Genomic DNA, 20,573 nt, shown 5'->3' on the forward strand with positions numbered 1-20,573 from the left:
ATGGCTCCGTACGAGATGCTTTACGGTAGAAAATGTCGAACCCCGGTGTGTTGGGATGAGGTTGGTCCACGTGAGCTTGCACATAAGGATGTAGTCCGAATCACGAATAAGAAAATTGTTTTGGTCCGAGCCCATTTGAAAGCGGCTCATGATCGACAAAAATCATATGCAGACAAAAGAAGGAGACAAATTGAGTTTCAAGTTGGTGACAAAGTTATGCTAAAAGTATCTCCGTGGAAGGGGGTTATTCGGTTCAGAAAAAGGGGAAAGTTAAACTCGAGGCTTATTGGGCCATTTAGAATCATCGAACGGGTTGGTAAGGTCGCATACCGTCTCGAACTACCCGAGGAGTTGAGTGGGATACATAGCACGTTTCACGTATCACATCTCCGGAAATGTCTAGCTGATGAAACCGCTTATATCCCCCAAGACGACATTGAGGTAGATAATAGTCTCAACTACGTAGTGAAGCCGGTTTCGATTCTAGATCGTAAGGTAAGGAGTTTGAGGAACAAAGAAATTGACCAAGTGAAGGTCAAATGGGAGCACAGAAAAGGTTCGGATACCACATGGGAGTCCGAAGAAGAGATGAGACGTCTCTACCCTACACTATTCGGTACGTACTCTGGTTTGGGGGACGAAACTGTCACACCCCCAAAATCCACCTGCGGAGTGTCACCGCTTGGGAGCGTGACTGACCAGGATCAAGCCACCAATCATATAGAACAATATATATAGTATAAGTAATTGCCATTAAACCAAACCAAATCCATATGAAAGGTGTTCCAAAACATAAGTATGTTATCACTGTTTAGCGGAAGCGTATAAATAAAACCCAACATAAATAAGTATGAAATGTTATAAGTGTTTAAAGTAACAATCACGATCCAAGCCCACAACGACCAGCTCCTCCCTGTGCAAGCTCCATGTATCTAACGACCTGCAAGGCATGTAACAGAGGATCAACAACTAGTTGAGCGAGTTCACAGAAAGTAAATGCGTAATAGTAAGTTCGTTTGTAACATGTGGCTCTACTGGGCCGATAGTACGTTCTATTGGTGGGGGCTTCCCATGTTGTATAACCACTAGACTATTCATAACCATAAGTGTTCTACATATCCCGAGAACAGTAATACGTACAAGTTTACGTAGGTTTTACGTAAGTATCCTTCACAACCGAGGATAGGGGTACGCGGGGGTTTACGTAGGTTTTACGTAAGTGCCTGACACAACCGAGGCAGTAGTGAGTATAAGTTCACGTAGGTTTTACGTGAGTGTCCTTCGCAACCTGAGGACAGTGGGTAGCATAAGTATACGTAGGTTTTACGTATGTGTCCTGCACAACCGAGGACGATGGTATGGTAGTCTAGTAACAGTGTATGTACGAATCTAGTCAATCTCATTTCTTCAATCCCATTCCCAAACCCTTGGGAATCCCATGCCTTAGTAAGAGTGTGAACTCACCTTGGTTTGCTCAGTATGCTAGGTATGTGCTCAAAGTAAATCAATCACGTCCTAAAGTATGCACGTATACGCAATCAGTTTATATTCTTGAAATTCACGCATGCACATACCATCATAAAAAATAACACATAGCAATTACCAAGTAGCACCTAGCACGTATTCTGGATCATATAAGTCATGCGTATCAGTCAACAGTTGTTAATAATTCCAGTTAATTTTAATAGGAATTAACCAAGTTACAGTGCAGATTAACCAATCGACGAAACGCCCCCTGATTCGTCGTGACCCCACTCCGACGAAACACTCCCGTTTCGCCAAAGTTGTTCAGTCGCAATGGGTCTTGGCGAAACACCTTTGTTTCGCCAATCCGGTTTCGTCAACCGGTGATTCGTCGGTATAATTTTGTTTCGTCAAATCATAACAGCAACAAAATAAATTCCTAAATATTTCGGTTGGCATAACATGTATTAGTGGGCCGATAAAATAGCCAATACCCTTGTTTGGGCCGCCCAACTCTACCAATCGGAAATCACAAGGAGTCGTCCATTACTACCAATCACTAGTTTTATATTACTGATTTATTTATGTGGACCATTGTGCACCTTAAATCCATATATATACTAGCCGACATTTAAAGTGAAACCCTCCAAAATTTTCATGTATTCCAATGCACAGTGGCCGACCATTATCATTAAATCCTACAAAATCATATAAGTTAGTGGTTTGACCATCAATTCTCATTGGACCAAATAGGTTAGTGGTTTGACAATCATACAACACAATCATATTATTAAATCCTGCCTATGCACATGCTTTGAAGACAAAACTAGCCGTCACTTCACATGCACCATTCCAAAATCACATGTAATCGAACTATGTTGACTGACAATTTGATACTACCAATCGATGTTATTGGACCACTAAACTAGTGGGTTTGACTACTACATACTACAATAAATATCAAATGGTATTGTAAAGAACAATTATAATGACAATACCAACGTAAGAGACGTCATTGGACCGAAAGGAGACATAGCAGCCAACAACATCATATCAATTCTCATCACAGATAACATACAAGCATAATGTTCAAATAACCGCTTCGAGATACAAAAAAATCAGACAAGGACTTGCACTAACCACGATGAATCGAGGAAGGAATCTTGATCGTTCTTCGAGGGTTACGAGGTCACACGGCTGCCGTTAGTAGGGGAGGAGTCTAGGGTTTCAGTAGGATAGCCGTTCCCCTAACCTAATATATATATATATATATATATATACGCAAACAAGTTTGGGCCGTAACTGGGCTTTGGCGAATCAGGGCTCGGCGAAACACATATGTTTCGTCGAGTGGGTTAAATGGCGAATAAAATTCTGTTTCGTCTAGTTTGTTTGATGGTGAATCACATCTCGATTCGTCGGGCATTACGTGATTTAATCAGTCTAAGTGTTTTGTAATAATCCTAATATTATATTTACAACATCAAGTAATCACATATATGCACCATGACAATACGTTTCATTAAAACACAACGCGTACAATTTCAAGTCCAACGAGTCAAACAACTAGACAGTCAAAGTCAACGTGCAATAAATGTGAAAGTGAAAATCGGAAACTCGAGTTGTCACAGAAACCCTTTTAAGGGGGGTGGACTTGTAACACCTCGAAAATATAAAACTTTATATTAGAATTATAAAGTATAAAATAAACGAGAATAAACTAACTAGGAAATAAATAACCCAGTTAGTCATGAATCTTGTGGTAACAAGTAAGTGGGTTAAAACACCTAAAATATGAACTAAACAATTGTTGAGGGACTAAACTTGTTAAACTTGAAACTTAAATTTATAACACAAAAATAATTACACCAAACACACACTTAAGTGTGTGTCTGGTCGATCAAAACACAGGGGCGACACAAGGGTTCCCCCACAAACGCTAATTCATGCAATTTCCATCAAATTGAAGGCCCTAATCAGTTCCAAATCGATTTTCAAGCACAAATTCGTGATCATCTCATTGAAGGGATCATAAGGTATGCTAAATTATGTTGTTTAGATTCAACTCAAATTCCTAGTAAATGATGAAATCGAAATTGGAGCTTGATTATGTGATGTTTAGATGAAACTTGTAATGAAAACAAGTTTAGAAGTAAATCCTAGTTGATAAATTGCAGGAAATATGTTCAAAATTATGAAATTTATGATAACCCATTCATAGGTTAGATGGGTTTTACAAAATAGGATGAACACAAGAATTATAACTATCAAAAGTAGTATTACTTGATTTCTATATGATAATTTTGATGATAGTATGCATGCTTGACATGATGGAATCGAAAGGTGTGATTATAATTGGCGAAAATAACAAGTTATGAACTTGATTCTAGTTATGTAAAAATTAAACCCGTTAGCTGTTCGTTAAAATGCTTAAGTGAGGAATTAAGTGTTAAAAATCGAATGAAAACGCATGTGTAGAGACTTGAAAGTCTCATATTATGCTAGTGTTAGAATGAAACACGCCAAAAGATCGGATATACTAAGTTAAATTTATGAACCTGTGATATCGGGTCGAACAGTTAGTAATCAAATGCAAGAGTTGTATAAGGCAGCATGTTCGAAATATGAGAAAACGAGCATGAAATTCTGTTGTGGGCGTAAAACCATGTAATGGTGCTGATACGCCAAGATTTACAAGCCCGGGGAATGGGTAATAGGGTCTAGTATGCTAAAGAATTGAATAATGAAAAATATACATACATAGCTAATGGGTCGGATAATCGAAACAAGGATTTTTGAACCATTCGTTCATAAACCGGGTTTCGTTGTGTGAAATTTAAATGGTTAGATCTGTAATTTTATTACGGACGCGTAGGAAAAAGAATCGACTAAAACGGACATGTAGATAAAAAGTTATGAGCTTTTAAAGTTTGGATTTATAGAATTTTTGGAGCTGGGCAGATATGCAGGTCCAGAAACTGGACCTGTTGGAAAACATGTTCCCCGCGGCACGCGCCAGGGAGCTAAGGTGCGGGCGCGACACGCGAAGGATTGGTTTAAGTCTGTCGCGTGGCGCGACAGACCAAATTGCGAGATTTTTATTTTTTTGTTATCCGTACGATACCCGAACTTGTTTATGCATATTATATTGTTGTGAAAACTAATACTTGATATGGTTTTGACCTTAGGTGATGTTTGTCTCGTTCCGGATGCCGATCAAGCAAAAATGCAAGAACCGAACACAAAGTTTTGAAGCTTCCGCGCTAATCTAATCTTGTTTTAAACAATGTTGATATGTAAACACTACTTAATGTTGAATGTTTTAAACTAGTTAGTTGGTTGTATTAAACATCATATCTATGTAAACTTAGTTCTAATAACTAAATTTTGAAAATTATGTAAATTGGTTTTTAAAAATCCGTGTTTTTGATTAAAATCTTAAATAACTGAGACGGGTCTTACATCCTTTGACACTAACCTGGTTAAAATTTTCAGTTAAGTCCTATCATATAAGGGTAGTTTAGTCTTTTTACCGGTTTAAATAAAAATAGTGTAATAAAAAAAACTAATATATATATATATATATGACCAGATCTCTCTCTTAACACACACTCTCACTAGACCCTTTCTTCCCCAACCAAATCCACATCTCTGTTCTTGTTCTTGTTCTACTATTTGAAACCCCAACCAAAGCAGATCTGCAAGTTTTAAACAAAACAAAGATATGCCCAATTGCTGAACATAAACACAAGCAGTCAACCACCGTACCTGGATTTCCAGGAACAAAAAGGATATGAAATCTGGGATTTATGGCATGAATCTCAACAAATTCTGTCTTCCAACTGCATTCCCCAAATCAAAAAATTTGAGATCAATCATAAAATACAAAACCCATGAAAGATGAAATATAAAAATCAAAAGTTTTGCATACCTAGAAACGTTGGACAATCTGAAATTGGGAACAACATCTGATTTGGGGCGAATTAGTTTGGGGGGGGGGGACATAGAGTGTTTGTTGAATTGTTAGTTTCTTGATGAAAATGTTTTTTTGGAAATTTGAGATGAATCTGAATCAAGAAAATACCTGAAACGGATTGGGGGAGTGAAAGCGAGCATCTCCGGCGGAAACCCCCAAGTTCCTCTACACAGACCCATAAGCATTAACATACTTGTACGTTAACGTACAACTTCAAGAAGTCAACCAAATCCACATCTCTGTTCTGCTATTTGAATCCACATCTCTGTTCTGCTATTTGAAACCCCATCATTACCGGCGCCACTACCACCATTACCGACTTCGATTTTGTTTAAAATTTGCAGATCTGCTTTGGTTGGGTCTTCAAATAGGCGAACAAGAACAGAGATCGGCGATGAGCCGGTGAGTTTTTGTACGATATCACGAAGTTTTTGTTGGTTGTGGTGGAGATTGGACGGTTGAGATTCATCAGAGATCACCGGTGGATGATGGATTTGTTGATGGAGGTGATGATGATTGAATTCAATGTGGGGTTGTTGTTTCTAATTGGGGGTTTTGAAATCTTGTGAGATAATCTGTGAATTTGCTTCAAGTACTGATCTTTACTGGATTCAAGATTAGGGTTTTTTTGTCCACCTCTCTTGAGTTTTTCTTTTTCGAAATATATATTAAATGAAAAGACTTAACAAAAAAATTAACCTAGTTAGTGGTAAAAGACGAAAGGTGTAATGAGTTTTCCAAATAAAAGACTGCGATTGTAATTATTAAAGTTAAAGGCTACACATTGCAATCTGATACAAACATAAAGGACGAAAAGTGTAATTTACCCTTGATAATTTTACCCATTTATTTATCAAAAATAAATCTAAATAATAAAACATAAACCCATCTCTCTTTAATCCCACCATCCAAAACCACATCCACTCCAACTGCCACCACACCATCCAACGACCACCCGACTTTCACTGTCACCACCACCACTGACAGCCACAACAATTCCAGTACTATGTTATTTATTTTTTGAAATGCCACTCCATTAATAAAATTTGCTATGAATCACTCAGTGGACTCATCCAGCTACAAAAAGAACAAGTATGCATTCATGAAATTTAGAGTGAATTTCAAATTTTGTCCTGTATCTATATACCAAATTTCAAGCGGTGTTCTTTGTCTTTAAAATTGACGTGTTTTGTACTTATTGTTTCAGAATGTTGCATGGTTTGTCCTTTAGCCCTAACTTAGTTTGTTTTACCGTTAAATGAGATCATGTGCATGTCACATGAGAGTACTTTTGTAATTTTATCAATTTAATAACAAAATATTTTAATGAAAAAACAAAAAAATATATATATAAACCCAAAACATACCCCCTCTCTCTCCATGTTCAAATTCAAAAATCAAAGATTCTTTAATTGCTAATCAATCTTTTAAAGCCTTATCAAATCCAGACGATGACCAATCAATTCATCCATTCTATAACCGGATTTCATTAATTCTCAGTACCCAAATGCAAGAACCATCTGATCCGGACCCAAAATTATACCTTTCCGCCCTAATTAACTGTAGAAATCTACCACAGATTAAACCCTTTCACCCCATTTACCCGTTAACGGTTTGCTCAATGACCCGTTTTTAGTGAACAAGCTTTTGTATATGTATCCCCAACACCATCTGAACATCATCGCAAACACCCATCGCCCACTTGCCACTAATCTCCACCTTCAATACCAACACCACTCCCACTAATCTCCACCAACCACCAATCTCAATCATCACCCACCACTACCAAAATTCAAAATTCTCAACACAAAACCATACTTCTGTCTGAAATTAAAATTAAAATCAAAATGGAGTCAAAACCAAAAATCTAAACTAATAATATGAAACCGACAGGCTTCTCCTACCGTACACCAACACGAACACTTGCCCCCCCTCTGCGACCGTCCCGTACTTGCGTTGTCGATCCCAAAATAAATGATGGTGGTGAACGGTGGTTATTGGTATTTAATGGTGGTTGTAAACGATTTTGATTTTTGGCTTTGGGTTGGTGGTGGGAGTGAATGATGGTGGTTTCTTGATCTCAGATCCAGATCTGGTTAAAGATATGGGTAGGGTTTAGTGAGAGAAAGTGTGTAGAGAGAGGGAGAGAGTTTTGAGTTTATAAATTTGTTTTTTAATTAAAATAATTTTGTAATTAAATGGGTCAAATTACAAAAGTACCCTCATGTGACATGCACATGATTTCATTTAACGGTAAAAACAAACTGAGTTAGGGTTAAAGGACAAACCATGCAACAATCTGAAACAATAAGTACAAAATGCGTCAATTTTAAAGACAAAAGACACCGCTTGAAATTTGGTATATAGATAAAGGACAAAATTTGAAATTCACTCTGAAATTTAAAAGAAGAAAGTAATTCTTAAAAATAGTTGGCTAATGTTTTCCTTTTTCTAATTTGATGTCTGTACTAAAAATTATTGCTACAACTTCTATGATTTCAACTGTTTTGTAAAGTTTTCTTACCAACTCTAATTAGCATTTAGTGGATCGTAATTGATTCAGGTAAAAAAATCTTGCATATTAGGGCTAGTGTGCGATTCAGGTCAAAAAATCATAGATTTATCTTGTATATTAGAGCCCGTGTGTGATTCGATTCAGTTTTTCCCTTATCACAGAAAATCGCCCACAACCAACAACCCACCATCGTCGCCTCCAATATTCGAAAGGGTTAACGATCGACAGAAAACCACCCACTGCCTCAAAACCAATAACCATCACCACCATCTAAGGGTCGAAGCATACCTGCTCGTCGGATTCCTTCTAGAACCGTCGGCGTTGCTAGGGTTTAGACCATTCTATCGTTGTCGCTACTGATAAGACCCGAATCCACCAGATCTCAGCCGCAAACAGAAGCCTAATGCTTCCGCCGTCGCTGTCGCTCTTTCCGTCGTCGCCTCGCTCGTCTCAACCATACTGCCATAGTGGTGTGCGACGAAGAACCAGATCTCCGACGAGGCAATGCGATGAAGATGGTGGGGGTTGTCTGAAGTTAGAGAAAGAGTGACTTGAGAGAGAAAGGATGATTATTCATACTTAAATGAAAAATTTTTAACATTTTTTTATCTTATTTGTTAAAATAATAATAATAATAATAATAATAATAATAATAATAAATGAGTAAAATACCAATCTACCCTCATGTGCAAAGCACCTTTCATACTTAACTAAAAATTTTAATAAGATTAGGGCTAAAGGACGTAACGTGTAATGAGTTTTGCAAATAAAGAATTGTGGTTGTAAGTGTTGAAGTTAAATGGTGTCCATTACAATCTTGTACAAACATAAACGAAGAAAAGTGTAATTTACCCACCCTTAATTTTCATTTGTAGTTGAGAAAAAGGATTGGTAAATTCAACCAAACTTTTAATGGGACGGTTGGTTTTTTTGCCTATAAGTAACACTGGTTTTTTTTTTTTTTTTTTTTTTTTTTTTGTTCGGGGTGGTTGCCCCCTAACTCAAAGTGTGGGTACATCCCTATCAACGAGTCAAGATTCTTTTTTATTGAACTATGAACTTCATGTATAAGGTTATCACACGCTCCAAATCGAAAAGTCCTGTATCGCTCTATTCTAGCCAGACTATATTGTCTTACCGAGTCAAGTTACAAACCATGTTTATGCATTTTGGCAACCAAAATTAACTATGATACACATGGTGATGAAAAAAAGGAAAAAATTAATAAATAAAATGAATCCTTTTATTTTTGTTGAAATTACATCACAGGAAACTCATCGAATTAAATGACTTTTGTCATGATCCAATTTAGTTATAGCATTTGACAAGGGTTTAATTACTATTTTAATTCATTGAGTTTATTTAGGTTTTTTCTTTTGCATGCTACGATTCATTGAGTTTATTTTGGTTTTCTTTTGCATGTTACGATGAGATAAGAGGAAATCAATTAGAAATTTTCGGTGAGTAATTAAAGATAAAATAATAGTGCAGTAATGGGCTGATCATAATTAAAATTGAAGTAATTAAAAATAAAATAATAGTGAAGTTATGGGCTGATCAATTTGTTACACGGGATAAGAGTAAAATTTAAATTGGGCTTTTTATTAATTCATATGTTCTAATTAAAATGTGGGCCAAATGGATGAACATAATGTGGGCTGGACACTACAGAAGAAAAGGTATGTTTTGAAAACCTTGTTTTTAAAGAAGGTATGTTTTGATGGATAGTTATGAGATTTTATAAAGTGACTGAGGAAAAGTGCTTTTTATAAATTTTGATTTTGAAGATGTTTTAAAATTTCCTTTCTAAAATATAAACAAATTAATGGTTTATGTTGTCACACCCTGACTCGCAGCAGATATGTAACGGGGCATGATTATTGTGCATAGCTCATGATACTATTATAAGTTTAAGATTTAAAAGCTCAATTTTAAATTGTCACACATAATCATAGAATTTGTTCATCAAAAGTCACACCATATATAAAAGACAAATAATCTTGTACAAATATCTCATTTATTACTAAGGCACATCCTATGTGTCTTCAACTTCGAATCCTCTCAAAGTCACGTACTTGTATCATGTGTAAAAAGGTTTTTGGTCAACGAAATGTTGTTGAATAGATCTATATTTCTAAATAAAATGTTTTGCTTTATTAATTGTTGTATTTTACTTAGAAATATTTTAAAAGTATATTTAACATGCAATTTCATGTGTTGTAGAAACATTCATAATCACAACAACCACAACCACAACAACAATCAACAAATCACCACAATCACAATGTAGACACAATAGAAACAAAAAGACTCAAAGACTATAGCGTGCATTAGTCTCAAGCCCTGAAGAGCGAGTCTAATACTGGTGGTGCTCAAAACTACATACACGATATTTTACGGTACTATAAATTTTATTTAAAATTTACGATACCCGTAAACACAAACTTGTGGTGCTCAAAACTACATACACGATATTTTTTTCTGAATTTTTTTTTTACAAATGTGTTTATAATACACGCATCTACGTTTATGAAAAAAAATTTTGGTCCAACTCGCCCCGTACGGTGTAGTTTTCATGGTTCTTACAACTGGAGGTGGTTTTCATTTTAGCGGTCCCCTATATAGTATATATAAGAAGGATCCGTTAGGAACCATCCTTTATTGCAAGAACCGCGAGAACCAATGTGAACACAACCAAAAATACCTTAAAAATCTAAAAAACACACAAATTTTTTTTAAATATTTTTTACAAAAAATTCTCTACTTTTCGTCATAAAAAATTGTGTGTTTTTTAGATTTTTTTTAGGTTTTTGGGGGGGTTTAGCTTTATGGTTTAGTTTTTAGCATTTAGCTGGCGGGTTAGGTTTTTTTAGTTTTTTTTTTTTTCACATGGGGGGGGGGGGTAGGGATTTTTTAGGTCTTTGGGGAGTGGTGTGGGGTTTAGGTTTTTTTTTAGGTTTTGGGCGGTGATGTAGTGGGTTTATTTTGTTGTGTTCACGTTGGTTCTCGCAATAAAAGTGGTTCTCGCATGAACCCTACCCTATATATATATATATATATATATATATATATATATATATATATATATATATATATAGAAACGGGATCAGGAGAAAACGACCAAACGTGTGAGAACGGTGAGAACACATCCTGGTCCAACACGTGGCGCGCGATATAATTAGGGCGTATGAGCTTTTTTGTCATTTTAACTTCCGCTTTTCCAATTCCGTTTTTCACAATATTGATTTATTTTTGGGGTTTAAGATTTTTGGCATTAACCAAATTCAATAATTATATGGCGTTTTATTGACATTTTGGCGTTTATGGCGTTTTTTCAAATCTCTTTGAATGGCGTTTTTCAAGGCGTTTTAGACATGATGGCCCATTGTTCTATTATTTTTATATACATTTTGGCATTTGTGGTATATTGGCGTTTTACAACTATATTACAACCACAGGGAAAAACATAGAAGCGAAAAAAATAAATTAAAAATCCTAATCGGATCTCTCTTCACAATCTTCACTGTCATTAGTCTCTCTCTTCTTTAATACTACAAATGCTGTTACCAAATATATGGCGTTTTATGTAAAACTTAACAAACCCATCGGTTTGATTATTTTGCCTGCTCGTCTGTTGAATTGGCTTTTTGTGGATGTTTGGGGACATAGATCTATGACGTGTGGATGGATTTTTCGCTTTGTTCTTCAACTTGATCTTCATCTTTATAATCATCCCACTCTTCAGTGTCATTGATCTCTTCTCCTCATCCAAGACTTCTTCAAGAACAAAGAACACAAAATGACATATAACTGTCATCAATATCTTTTTCTTGAAGATTTTGTCCATCTCATGCAGCAAAATCTTACTGAGTTACTACCCTCACCTAACAATCCATTCAGTGAAACTTCAAGAAGAACAATACTGAATATCCAAGAAAGCATATTAGCCATATTTTGATTTTTTTTTTATTTTTTGGCGTTTTAAAGTGAGTGATATTTAGTAGTATTGGCGTTTATTTTTTTTTTGGTTTGATCAAATGGAAGTTTCTGAGACGTATCATTTTATAAGGTTGTGTTTTGTGGCGCGTAGGTTAAGCGGTGTATTATTATAATAAAGTATCCGTCGTTTCAGTTACTGTTTGTAATTATTGTTTTTTATAAGCTTTTATCTCTGAAGTCTTTAACACGTCCCATCTTTTAAGTTTGACGTTTTAGATTCTAATATAATAAATTTTCCGTCTCTCAGTTTTACTGTTTTGTAGTAACTGTTTCTAGTTACATTTTCAAGTTTGGTTTTTATAATACTTGTCCAAAGTAATTTTATTATGGTTTGGTAGTTTTTGGGGGCGTTTTATGTCATGTTGGCGTTTTGACAAGCATTTGGCTGTGTGGCATTTTTATTACATATGGCGTTGTTATTATATAACAATCAACTGAAAAAGAAAATTATATATATATATATATATATATATAAACAATTGAACTTTCAAATCTTCACTGTCACCAGTCTCTTTCTTCTTTTTTGAATCATCTTAACTGGCTATTTCGACTTTCGTATGATTCATTTTGTTTTTTTGTTTTTGAAGTAGTTTTTTGTCGCCGTTTGGAAGAATAAAGTGTGACATCAACTTCTTTTTCTTGAAGATTTGTCCATCTCATGCAGCAAAATGTTATTGAGTTACACCCTTCAGCTAATAATCTTGAATTTCCAAGGAACGATGTTTGATTTTTTAACTTTTTGGCGTTTTACCGAGAAAAAGAACGCCACTAAATAAAAGTACCTTTATCCTCTAAATTTGATTATGCTAAAATCAATAATGTTTTGCTGTATGAGATGGACAACATTGTTAATCCTCGGTTAAGAAAGATCTCTGACAATGTTGTCCACCCCATACAGCTAAACTTTATTGACAACAAACCTCAATTATGTTTTTGTATGTTTTGGCGTTATAAATTGTATGGAAGTTGAGGATAAAGTCAATAAGATTTTACTCAATGAAACGGACAATATCCTCAGTTAAGGATTTTGTCCATTACATTGAGCGAAACCTTACCGACAACCAAACTGAATTTTCAAATAAACGTTTTGGTTTAGAGGATATTTGATGTTTGGGTTTTTTGGCGTTTCTAAGACGAATGGTATATATTAAATATGGCGTTTAGGTTTTTGTGTGTTTTTATTAGAAGTTCTGAGATGTTGTATAATATATAGGATGTTTTTGGCGGTTTTTTTAGGCGGGATTTTATTATAATTAATTTTGGCGTTTTATATCTATTGGCGTTTTTTAGATTATAATTGTGTGTGCTATTGTAGGTTAAGGTGGTAATTTTAATGGCGTTTTATTTCATGAGATGGCGTTTTGTGTAGAGAAATCAAAAGACGTTTTTACCCTTAATGAAGCGCACCACAACAATAAAAGTTATGTTTTTTTACGAAAACGCCACCGCGTCATGTAGATCATAGATTGTTTTAATCTGACGATCCATAACCGTTCTCTCCATTCTCATACTTTTCACCGTTTTCTCTAAATCCTGACCCTATATATATACATACTATCTAATAAAGTAAACCTATGGAGGACACGTGTCGTATTTCTATGTATCCTCAGAATTCTTTTCCCGCCCTTTCTTTTCTCTTATTTAGTTATAATCCTTAAACAAATTAACCATGATTTTTTTCTCCGTTATCACACTTTTCACCGTTTTCTCTAAATCCTGACCCTATATATATCTATACTTTCTATAAAAGGAGAAATCTGAGTGACATAAGAAAAGCTGATGTGTCAGCCAGAGAGGCTGTCCAACAAGGCTTTTCTTATGTCATTATTGCATCATAAAGCCTAATATATAAAATCATTTAAAATTCGGTCTAAACCTCTGCCAGGGTAAACATCTGCTCATTTATATGTGACTTTACTTTAATAACTAGCAGCAGTTGTTGTTATCTTCCGTAATGCTTTTAGATCAGCAGATGTTTAAGGCTAATTACCGGGAAATTCAAATTCAAAAATGCATGGGAATAAGTAATTAACAATTAATGCATGTCACTCAGAAACTCCTGTCAATCATCCTTCTTATATAAGGCTTTCTTCTCATTTCCCTCTTCATATTTCATCGTGCTTTCATCTTCTCTGATTTTGAAATTTGAAATTTGAAATTTAGTCACAATCCGAATTCCGAATTAGAAGCATGTCAATATCAGTTGACAGTAACAATCTTAGTTTTATTAACGATTTGAATCCTGGGAAGGATATGTGGAACATGAAAGCGAGAATTATTCGAAAATGGAATCAGGGTTACAAGATGGATCTCATTTTCATTGATGAAAAGGTAATTTATATCTCTGCTTTTCCGTTTTATTAGAGAATGTAGTGGTGTATGCTTAGAAGATACTTTCTTTAAATGTTTTTCAGGGTGCTAAGATTCAAGCAGGTATTAAGAGTCATCTGATACCTGTTTTTGATGACAGCTTCAAGAAAATGTTGTTGTGATTTTGACGAAATTTGGTGTTGGTGAGAATAAAGATTTATATAAAGTAGTAGTGCAGCCTTATAAAATCAACTTTTATAGATGCACAACTGTTACTCCTGTGAGAGATTGGCAAGGTGTTGAGTATGATTTCAACTTCAGAGCTTATGAAGATATTCTTCAAGGAGAGGCATTAAACGCTTTGAGTGTTGGTGGTGTATATTTTTGTAATCATGTCTTGCTTGTATAATATTAGAGAGTTTTACTTATATTCTTGTATAATGTGATCATATAGATGTTGCTGGATCTGTGATTTGTTGTGGAGATCTTGAAATCTTTGATCGGCCTCCAAAGGAGACTAAGAAGATGAATTTCGATATTTAAGACTTGGAGTAAGTTGTTGTTTACATGTGCAGTCATGTACTGATCATTGTTTGTATTTAATGATGTTAATAAATAGGATGAAGAATGTTGGTATTTAATGTGGGATCATGGTAATGGTAATAAATAAGATCTATAGTGTTTATATCTAATGCTGAATCATGGTAATAAATGAGGTCTACAGTTTATTCTTAGTGAATATGTTAGTTAATTTATGGCTCATTTGCTACTTTAATAAATGTCATAATTTTCCTTTGATTTTCTGTTTTTATTCATTCAATGTGGTTTTGATATTAGAGATTTGTAAAGAAATGGTCATAAATTAGTCTTTAGTATATCGTCATATGAATATTCTTTTCATGTAGGGGTAAGGTTTTGCGGTGTACTGTGTGGAATGATTATGCTCTGCAGATTAATGACTTCATTTCTAAATTCCATCTCATGAGCATGTGATGGCTGTTATATAGCATGGAAAGTGTAAGGAATGGAAAGGTATTTTTGTTACTTTCTGCAAATCATAACTATACTGTTTATTTCTGGCAATATAAAGACAGGTATACATTAAATATCTATATATTTTTTCATGTAGGTGAATATACTGTTCAAAGTGATAAGTTTGCAACACGGATTTTTCTGAATGAAGAAATTGATGAAGTTAATGAGCTAAGGAGGAGGTAATTTGTCAATGTAATTTCTATTGTATATAGATGTTCAAGTCAAATACTTGGTTTCATGTTATTTGTATACTAATTCTAATCATTTGTGGTATTCAAAAGGCTTATACTGAAGTTTGGACAAGGGAGTGGTTCTACTTCTCAAACAATACTATCGTCTCAGAGTGTTTTTTCATTGCATAAAGAATTTGTAACAGATGGTGTGAAGAAACATGTTGATGAGATTAATGAGATAGAAAAGGTTTCACATCTTTTTATATAGTTTGGTTATTTGTTTGGTTTATCAACTGCATGTTTGTCAAACTAGAGATTGCAAGTTCATATATTGTTTTTACAGGAAATGTCTTGTGTTGTGGTTGCGACAATTAAGATTATGCAAGAAGAGTATGGTCGGTTTTATGTTGCCTGTCGTAAGTGTTTCAAGAAGGTGATGGGTAAACGTGAATACTTGCAGAATGTTGAAAATGTTTCAGATGATATTGTTCGATTGCCTGCGACTTATTTGGTTTGTCCCAAATGTCATAGTGAATGTACATCGATCACAACAAAGTAAGCAATGATGATTATTTAGCGTTATATTTATATAAGTAACATTCTAAGACTGATATTTGAATATAGTTTTGCAGTTTACTTAGTTATTTGTGTATATTTCAGGTTCAAGGTGCAGTCCGGGTGCAGGATGAGAGTGGTAGTGTTTCTTTTGTTATGTTTGATAGAAATGTTCAAAAGCTTCTTGGATTAGCGGCGAGTGACATAAGAGAGAGGCAGGTTAAGGCCAATGATACTGGATTCCCTCATGAGATATTTCGATTGGTTGATAAGAAGGCTGCTTTTAAGATTGATGTTTCAGAGTTCAATCATAAAAATGACTATCGTGTTTATACTGTGCAAAAAACATGTGATGATCCAGTAATAATTGCTGAGTTGGTTGGTGGAGATGGTAATGGTGATGAAAATACTGATGAGGTAGCATATAAAATTACTCTTTCAATCTATTTATTTTTCTTTTGAGTTTTAAACACTGGATTCTGAACTTTTTTATATGATATCATATATTATGATCCTTTAGGTTACTCAAGAGGTAGCTGACATTAAAGATGTTAACCTTTCAGAATCTTCCCAGGTGTCTGCTGAACGAACTTCAAGGGTGAGTATTTATTTTTAAAGTATGTTTAGTATGTTTAAAAAGAGTTCATTATTTTATTAAATGAGATCAATAATTGTTTTGTGATCTGTTGCAAGGATGCTGTCTCTGTTACTTCCGACTCTTCAGCCGTTGAAGTTGAAAAGGATTCTGGATCAAGTCCCAATGGAAAGCGGATGGTTCAAGATGCTGATGTTGTCAATGTTGGTGAACTATCCATTAATGTGAGAAGAACCTGGAAGAAACTGACTAAGGTTAACAATTAGATGCTTATGAAAAAACAATTCTTATTAGAGATAAGTAGAAACCACTTATTTTTGAAGAATCCTTGTGGTTTTTATTTATGTCTGTTAACTGTTGTTTTAACAAACTGTGGTTAAAAGTTTGGTTTGTAAGGGCTACAATGATGAATATGGTATGTAATGTCTATGGTTTGAATATCAAGTAAGGTTAACCTTTTGTTTGTTATATAATATTGTTATTATACATTATATACATTTTTTGTGATATTGATGGACTGGACAAGTAGTAGGGTTGTATATTATTGTTAGATTGATGAATGAAAATTTAATTAATTGGTTAGTCGGAAAACTGTTGGGGTCTAAGATACATTAACATCTGTTAGAGGCTAAGCACCGTTATAGCGTGCTAACATCTGTTAACCCCTAAGAACTGTTAAAGATCTGTTAAAGGCTAAGCACTGTTATAGCGTGCTTCAACAGACCTTATGAGCTGTTGATCATCATCTGTTAAAGATCTTATATTATAGATCTTCTGTTGAATTGTGTAATATCTGTTGGTCCACAGCAGAACTTAGGTTCATCATACATTTGGCTTCATCAGCAGAGGTTCTCTTTAGCAGACCTTTGCTTCAGTAGTCTTTGTCTTAACAGACCTTTTGGTTCATCAGCAGAGTTTGTTTGGCTCATGAGCTGAGGTTGTTTCGTTTAACAGACTTTTCTTTCAACAATGGTTATCTTCAACAGACGTTTTGGTTTGCAAAGTTTAGCGAAACAAATGTTGAGTTTGTCCCTTTGGTAGGAGCAGATTTTTAAAACACTGTTATTTGTAATTACAAGTTGTATACTATTTTATTAATTTTGAGTCTTATATTTCTTTTTGTTGAGCGAGCGGGAAATGTAATGGAAAATAGTAATGTTTAGATGCAAAATATAGTAATGTTTACTTGAAAAATAAGATAAAACCACAAAGTTTTGAAAGTATATAACTTTATATACTAACACTACATCACTTCATTCTTAAGTTAGTTTTCGAACAAGAAAGTTGTCCATCAAACATGTCAACTAAAACATAAAATCATTAATTGGTGAAAAGATGTTCAAAGATTATGTCAACAAACTTCAAAGTATATTTTATCTCGTGTTACACTTTTTTCTTTGACTATCTCAAACCGCAGCTTTTTCCCCACAGATATTCCCGTTTCATCCATGATACGTTGCCAGCTTGTATACATCACTAGATGGTTGTTGTCGTCAGGCTTTCTAGGATCTCTCCTAACAACCAGTTGTACCAAAAACTTCACATGACCAAATGACAACACAACTCTATGTTAGTCATTTAGCTGGTGTTCTCGAACAAAGTTCCTCGGTATTGCCTGTAAAGGAAAATTCTTTCTTTAGTTATTCATTCAAAACAACATATACTTTAAGTAATAACAGATAGATCCAACGTTATAAGTAAAATCAACCATATTAAAAGTGGATATGTAAATACCAAGTTGTGTTTCTCTATAACATGGTATTCAAACTGTTTTTTATAATGTGGATGGTTTTTACGGTGTTGATGATTGCTACGGCTGCAGTGATGTTTAGTCTCCCCGTGAAGTCCAATCCAGTCTTTGTTAAAAACCTTTACAGTGAAGTTAAAGTCGTCTTCAGAAGTACTTCCAATCCATTGAAACAGCAGTTGGCAGCTTTCCTCAATGTCATTTTCAAAGCAAAAAGTTGTCCATCCTGGTCCCATAAAACCAGCAGCCAATCCCTTTTTGTTTTCAGGAGAGAAAACATAATACACGTCAACTTTACTACTCTGCTTTGGTCCATGTACTTTTGTAACCAAGTTAGTCTCCTCTCCGACAATAGCTTCAGGAAATCGTGTGGTAAATGCTATAATTTTCATACATTTCAGAAATGTCATATTAGATTTTATATAGGATTCAAAATTTAAATTAGAAGTTTTTCCAACAGCCCAAAAGATACACTGGCAATATATAAAAATAAGGTAGCAATTTTTAACCTGCTTTGCAGTATGTTTCTTCTTCAGCCGTATAAAGCAACCATGAACATAATATCTGTTCGAGCCACCGTTTCTAATCTCCAATCCCTCATTGTTTAAAACATTTATCTCAAATTTTACTTCCTTCAATTTTTTTTAAACACAGCTTGTCTATGTTCTTATTTCTATAAGTTTCAACAAACCGAGTCCATTCTGGCCCATTTATCCTCTTACTTTTATGATCGATTCTCTGTACTGCAACCTTATACTTAAATCCCATATAATCAACCAAATTTATTACTTCACACTTTCTTGGGAATTGGTTATTCATTATCCTTGGAAGTACCTATGTATATAAAATACACAACATTTGATATATCTTTAATTTTATAAATACAGTTTTTAGCATACAATTTTGATTTGAGCTAATTTGCTCTAAGAGTATAGCTTACCAATCCCTCATTTAGGTCTGTCAATTCAGATACATTGGTAATTATCATAAACTTCATCTGAAAGTAAAAAAAATACAATAACAATTAAATACTAAAACATAAAATCAATTGTATCTAAAAAGCATTCTATTTAAGGTATAAAAAATATCCAACACTATGTAGGACCAAACTTATATGTTCTGTACTTCAATATGGACCCTACAACCAACAATATGAATCTAACACTGTGTAAGATCAAATTTATATACTTGTATAATAAAAAAGTATTATATGGCAATAAAGTTTTCAAATATCCATGTTTGTGTCAACTTCAAACTTCAGAGGAATGACTCCAGCCAAGGCTATATTCACTTACAAATCAGACATATGAGTACTATAAACTGATTGCAGAATATTTGATCAAAATTAATATTGATAGAACAAATTTATCAACACTACATGGCAGTTCATACAATAATTCTAAAACCATTCGTAAAATATACAACTAAATATTTATGAAACAATAATATTTCAGATTCTTATTTAAATGGAATGAATCAAAATGTAACTAAATAGGTTGATATAAATCTTATTATAAATAAAGAAAACATGTTCATATAAGTTTATCTATTTTAACATCAGTAGATTATGATTTTGATGTTTATATAATTTGAAATGAGGAAACTGAAAGGAACATGTCAAAGCATACCTGTAAAATACACAAGAGAACAAAAAAAAAAATACCTGATCTAAAACTTTAAACTTCTGATCGTCAAGTCTGAAGAAGAAGAAACTGTAGAGTTTTTTTCGGCGGAGAAGAAGAGGTGAGATTGTATTAGGATTGTTGAAAGTAAGATATTTATCTATTAACTTGTAATTGTTTACTTATTTCACTTATAATAATCTTTAATATCGGGATTTAAATACCATTTTTAATTATATAAATATATGAATTAATAGATAAGTTTTTCTTATTTAACATTAAATTTATATTCAAGCAGTGGTTGCTGCTGTGCAAAAATTGCCCCGTTTTAATGTAAAAGGGGGTAAAGTATAAATTTTACAAAACTTAATTTCAACCAACCAGTGTAAATGTAACATCTGTATTAACTTCATTTAATATACTTTTCATCTCCATTATTGAATATAAGCTTCAGAAAACATATTCGGAAGTTTTCTCAAATAACTTTCTTATCAAAATCGGCAAGGTTCTATTGCATAATATAGATTACACGCTATAAAACCAAGTATTGTTTCTTTGAATTTATTGTTTGTATTATAAATG

The 20,573-nt window shown here is 34.0% G+C and overlaps 2 protein-coding genes across 2 annotated transcripts; both read left to right on the forward strand.

Moving 5' to 3' along the window:
- On the forward strand, positions 1 to 3,842 carry LOC110875865. The gene is made up of 2 exons (XM_022124060.1): positions 1 to 616; positions 3,778 to 3,842. The coding sequence occupies exons 1-2, from the start codon at positions 1 to 3 to the stop codon at positions 3,840 to 3,842; spliced, it is 681 nt and encodes a 226-aa protein (XP_021979752.1).
- A 10,302-nt stretch (positions 3,843 to 14,144) lies between these two features.
- LOC110875864 lies at positions 14,145 to 16,888 on the forward strand. Its single transcript, XM_022124059.1, has 8 exons — positions 14,145 to 14,285; positions 14,425 to 14,650; positions 15,394 to 15,478; positions 15,581 to 15,719; positions 15,816 to 15,983; positions 16,133 to 16,444; positions 16,548 to 16,625; positions 16,721 to 16,888. Exons 1-8 carry the CDS (start codon positions 14,145 to 14,147, stop codon positions 16,886 to 16,888), a joined length of 1,317 nt encoding a protein of 438 aa, XP_021979751.1.
- The last annotated feature ends 3,685 nt before the right edge of the window (positions 16,889 to 20,573 follow it).

The sequence above is a fragment of the Helianthus annuus genome, chromosome 9 (assembly GCF_002127325.2).
Source record: "Helianthus annuus cultivar XRQ/B chromosome 9, HanXRQr2.0-SUNRISE, whole genome shotgun sequence".
NCBI classification, from domain to species: domain Eukaryota; kingdom Viridiplantae; phylum Streptophyta; class Magnoliopsida; order Asterales; family Asteraceae; genus Helianthus; species Helianthus annuus.

Excerpts from the sequence above, each read along its gene's own strand:
- LOC110875865 (XM_022124060.1), top strand. The coding sequence starts at position 1 with ATGGCTCCGTACGAGATGCTTTACGGTAGAAAATGTCGAACCCCGGTG. Across the intron at positions 617-3,777 it reads TCTCTACCCTACACTATTCG|TATGCATGCTTGACATGATG; the intron begins GTACGTACTCTG and ends TTTTGATGATAG.
- LOC110875864 (XM_022124059.1), top strand. The coding sequence starts at position 14,145 with ATGTCAATATCAGTTGACAGTAACAATCTTAGTTTTATTAACGATTTG. Across the intron at positions 15,479-15,580 it reads GTTAATGAGCTAAGGAGGAG|GCTTATACTGAAGTTTGGAC; the intron begins GTAATTTGTCAA and ends GGTATTCAAAAG. Across the intron at positions 15,984-16,132 it reads GATTGCCTGCGACTTATTTG|GTTCAAGGTGCAGTCCGGGT; the intron begins GTTTGTCCCAAA and ends TGTATATTTCAG.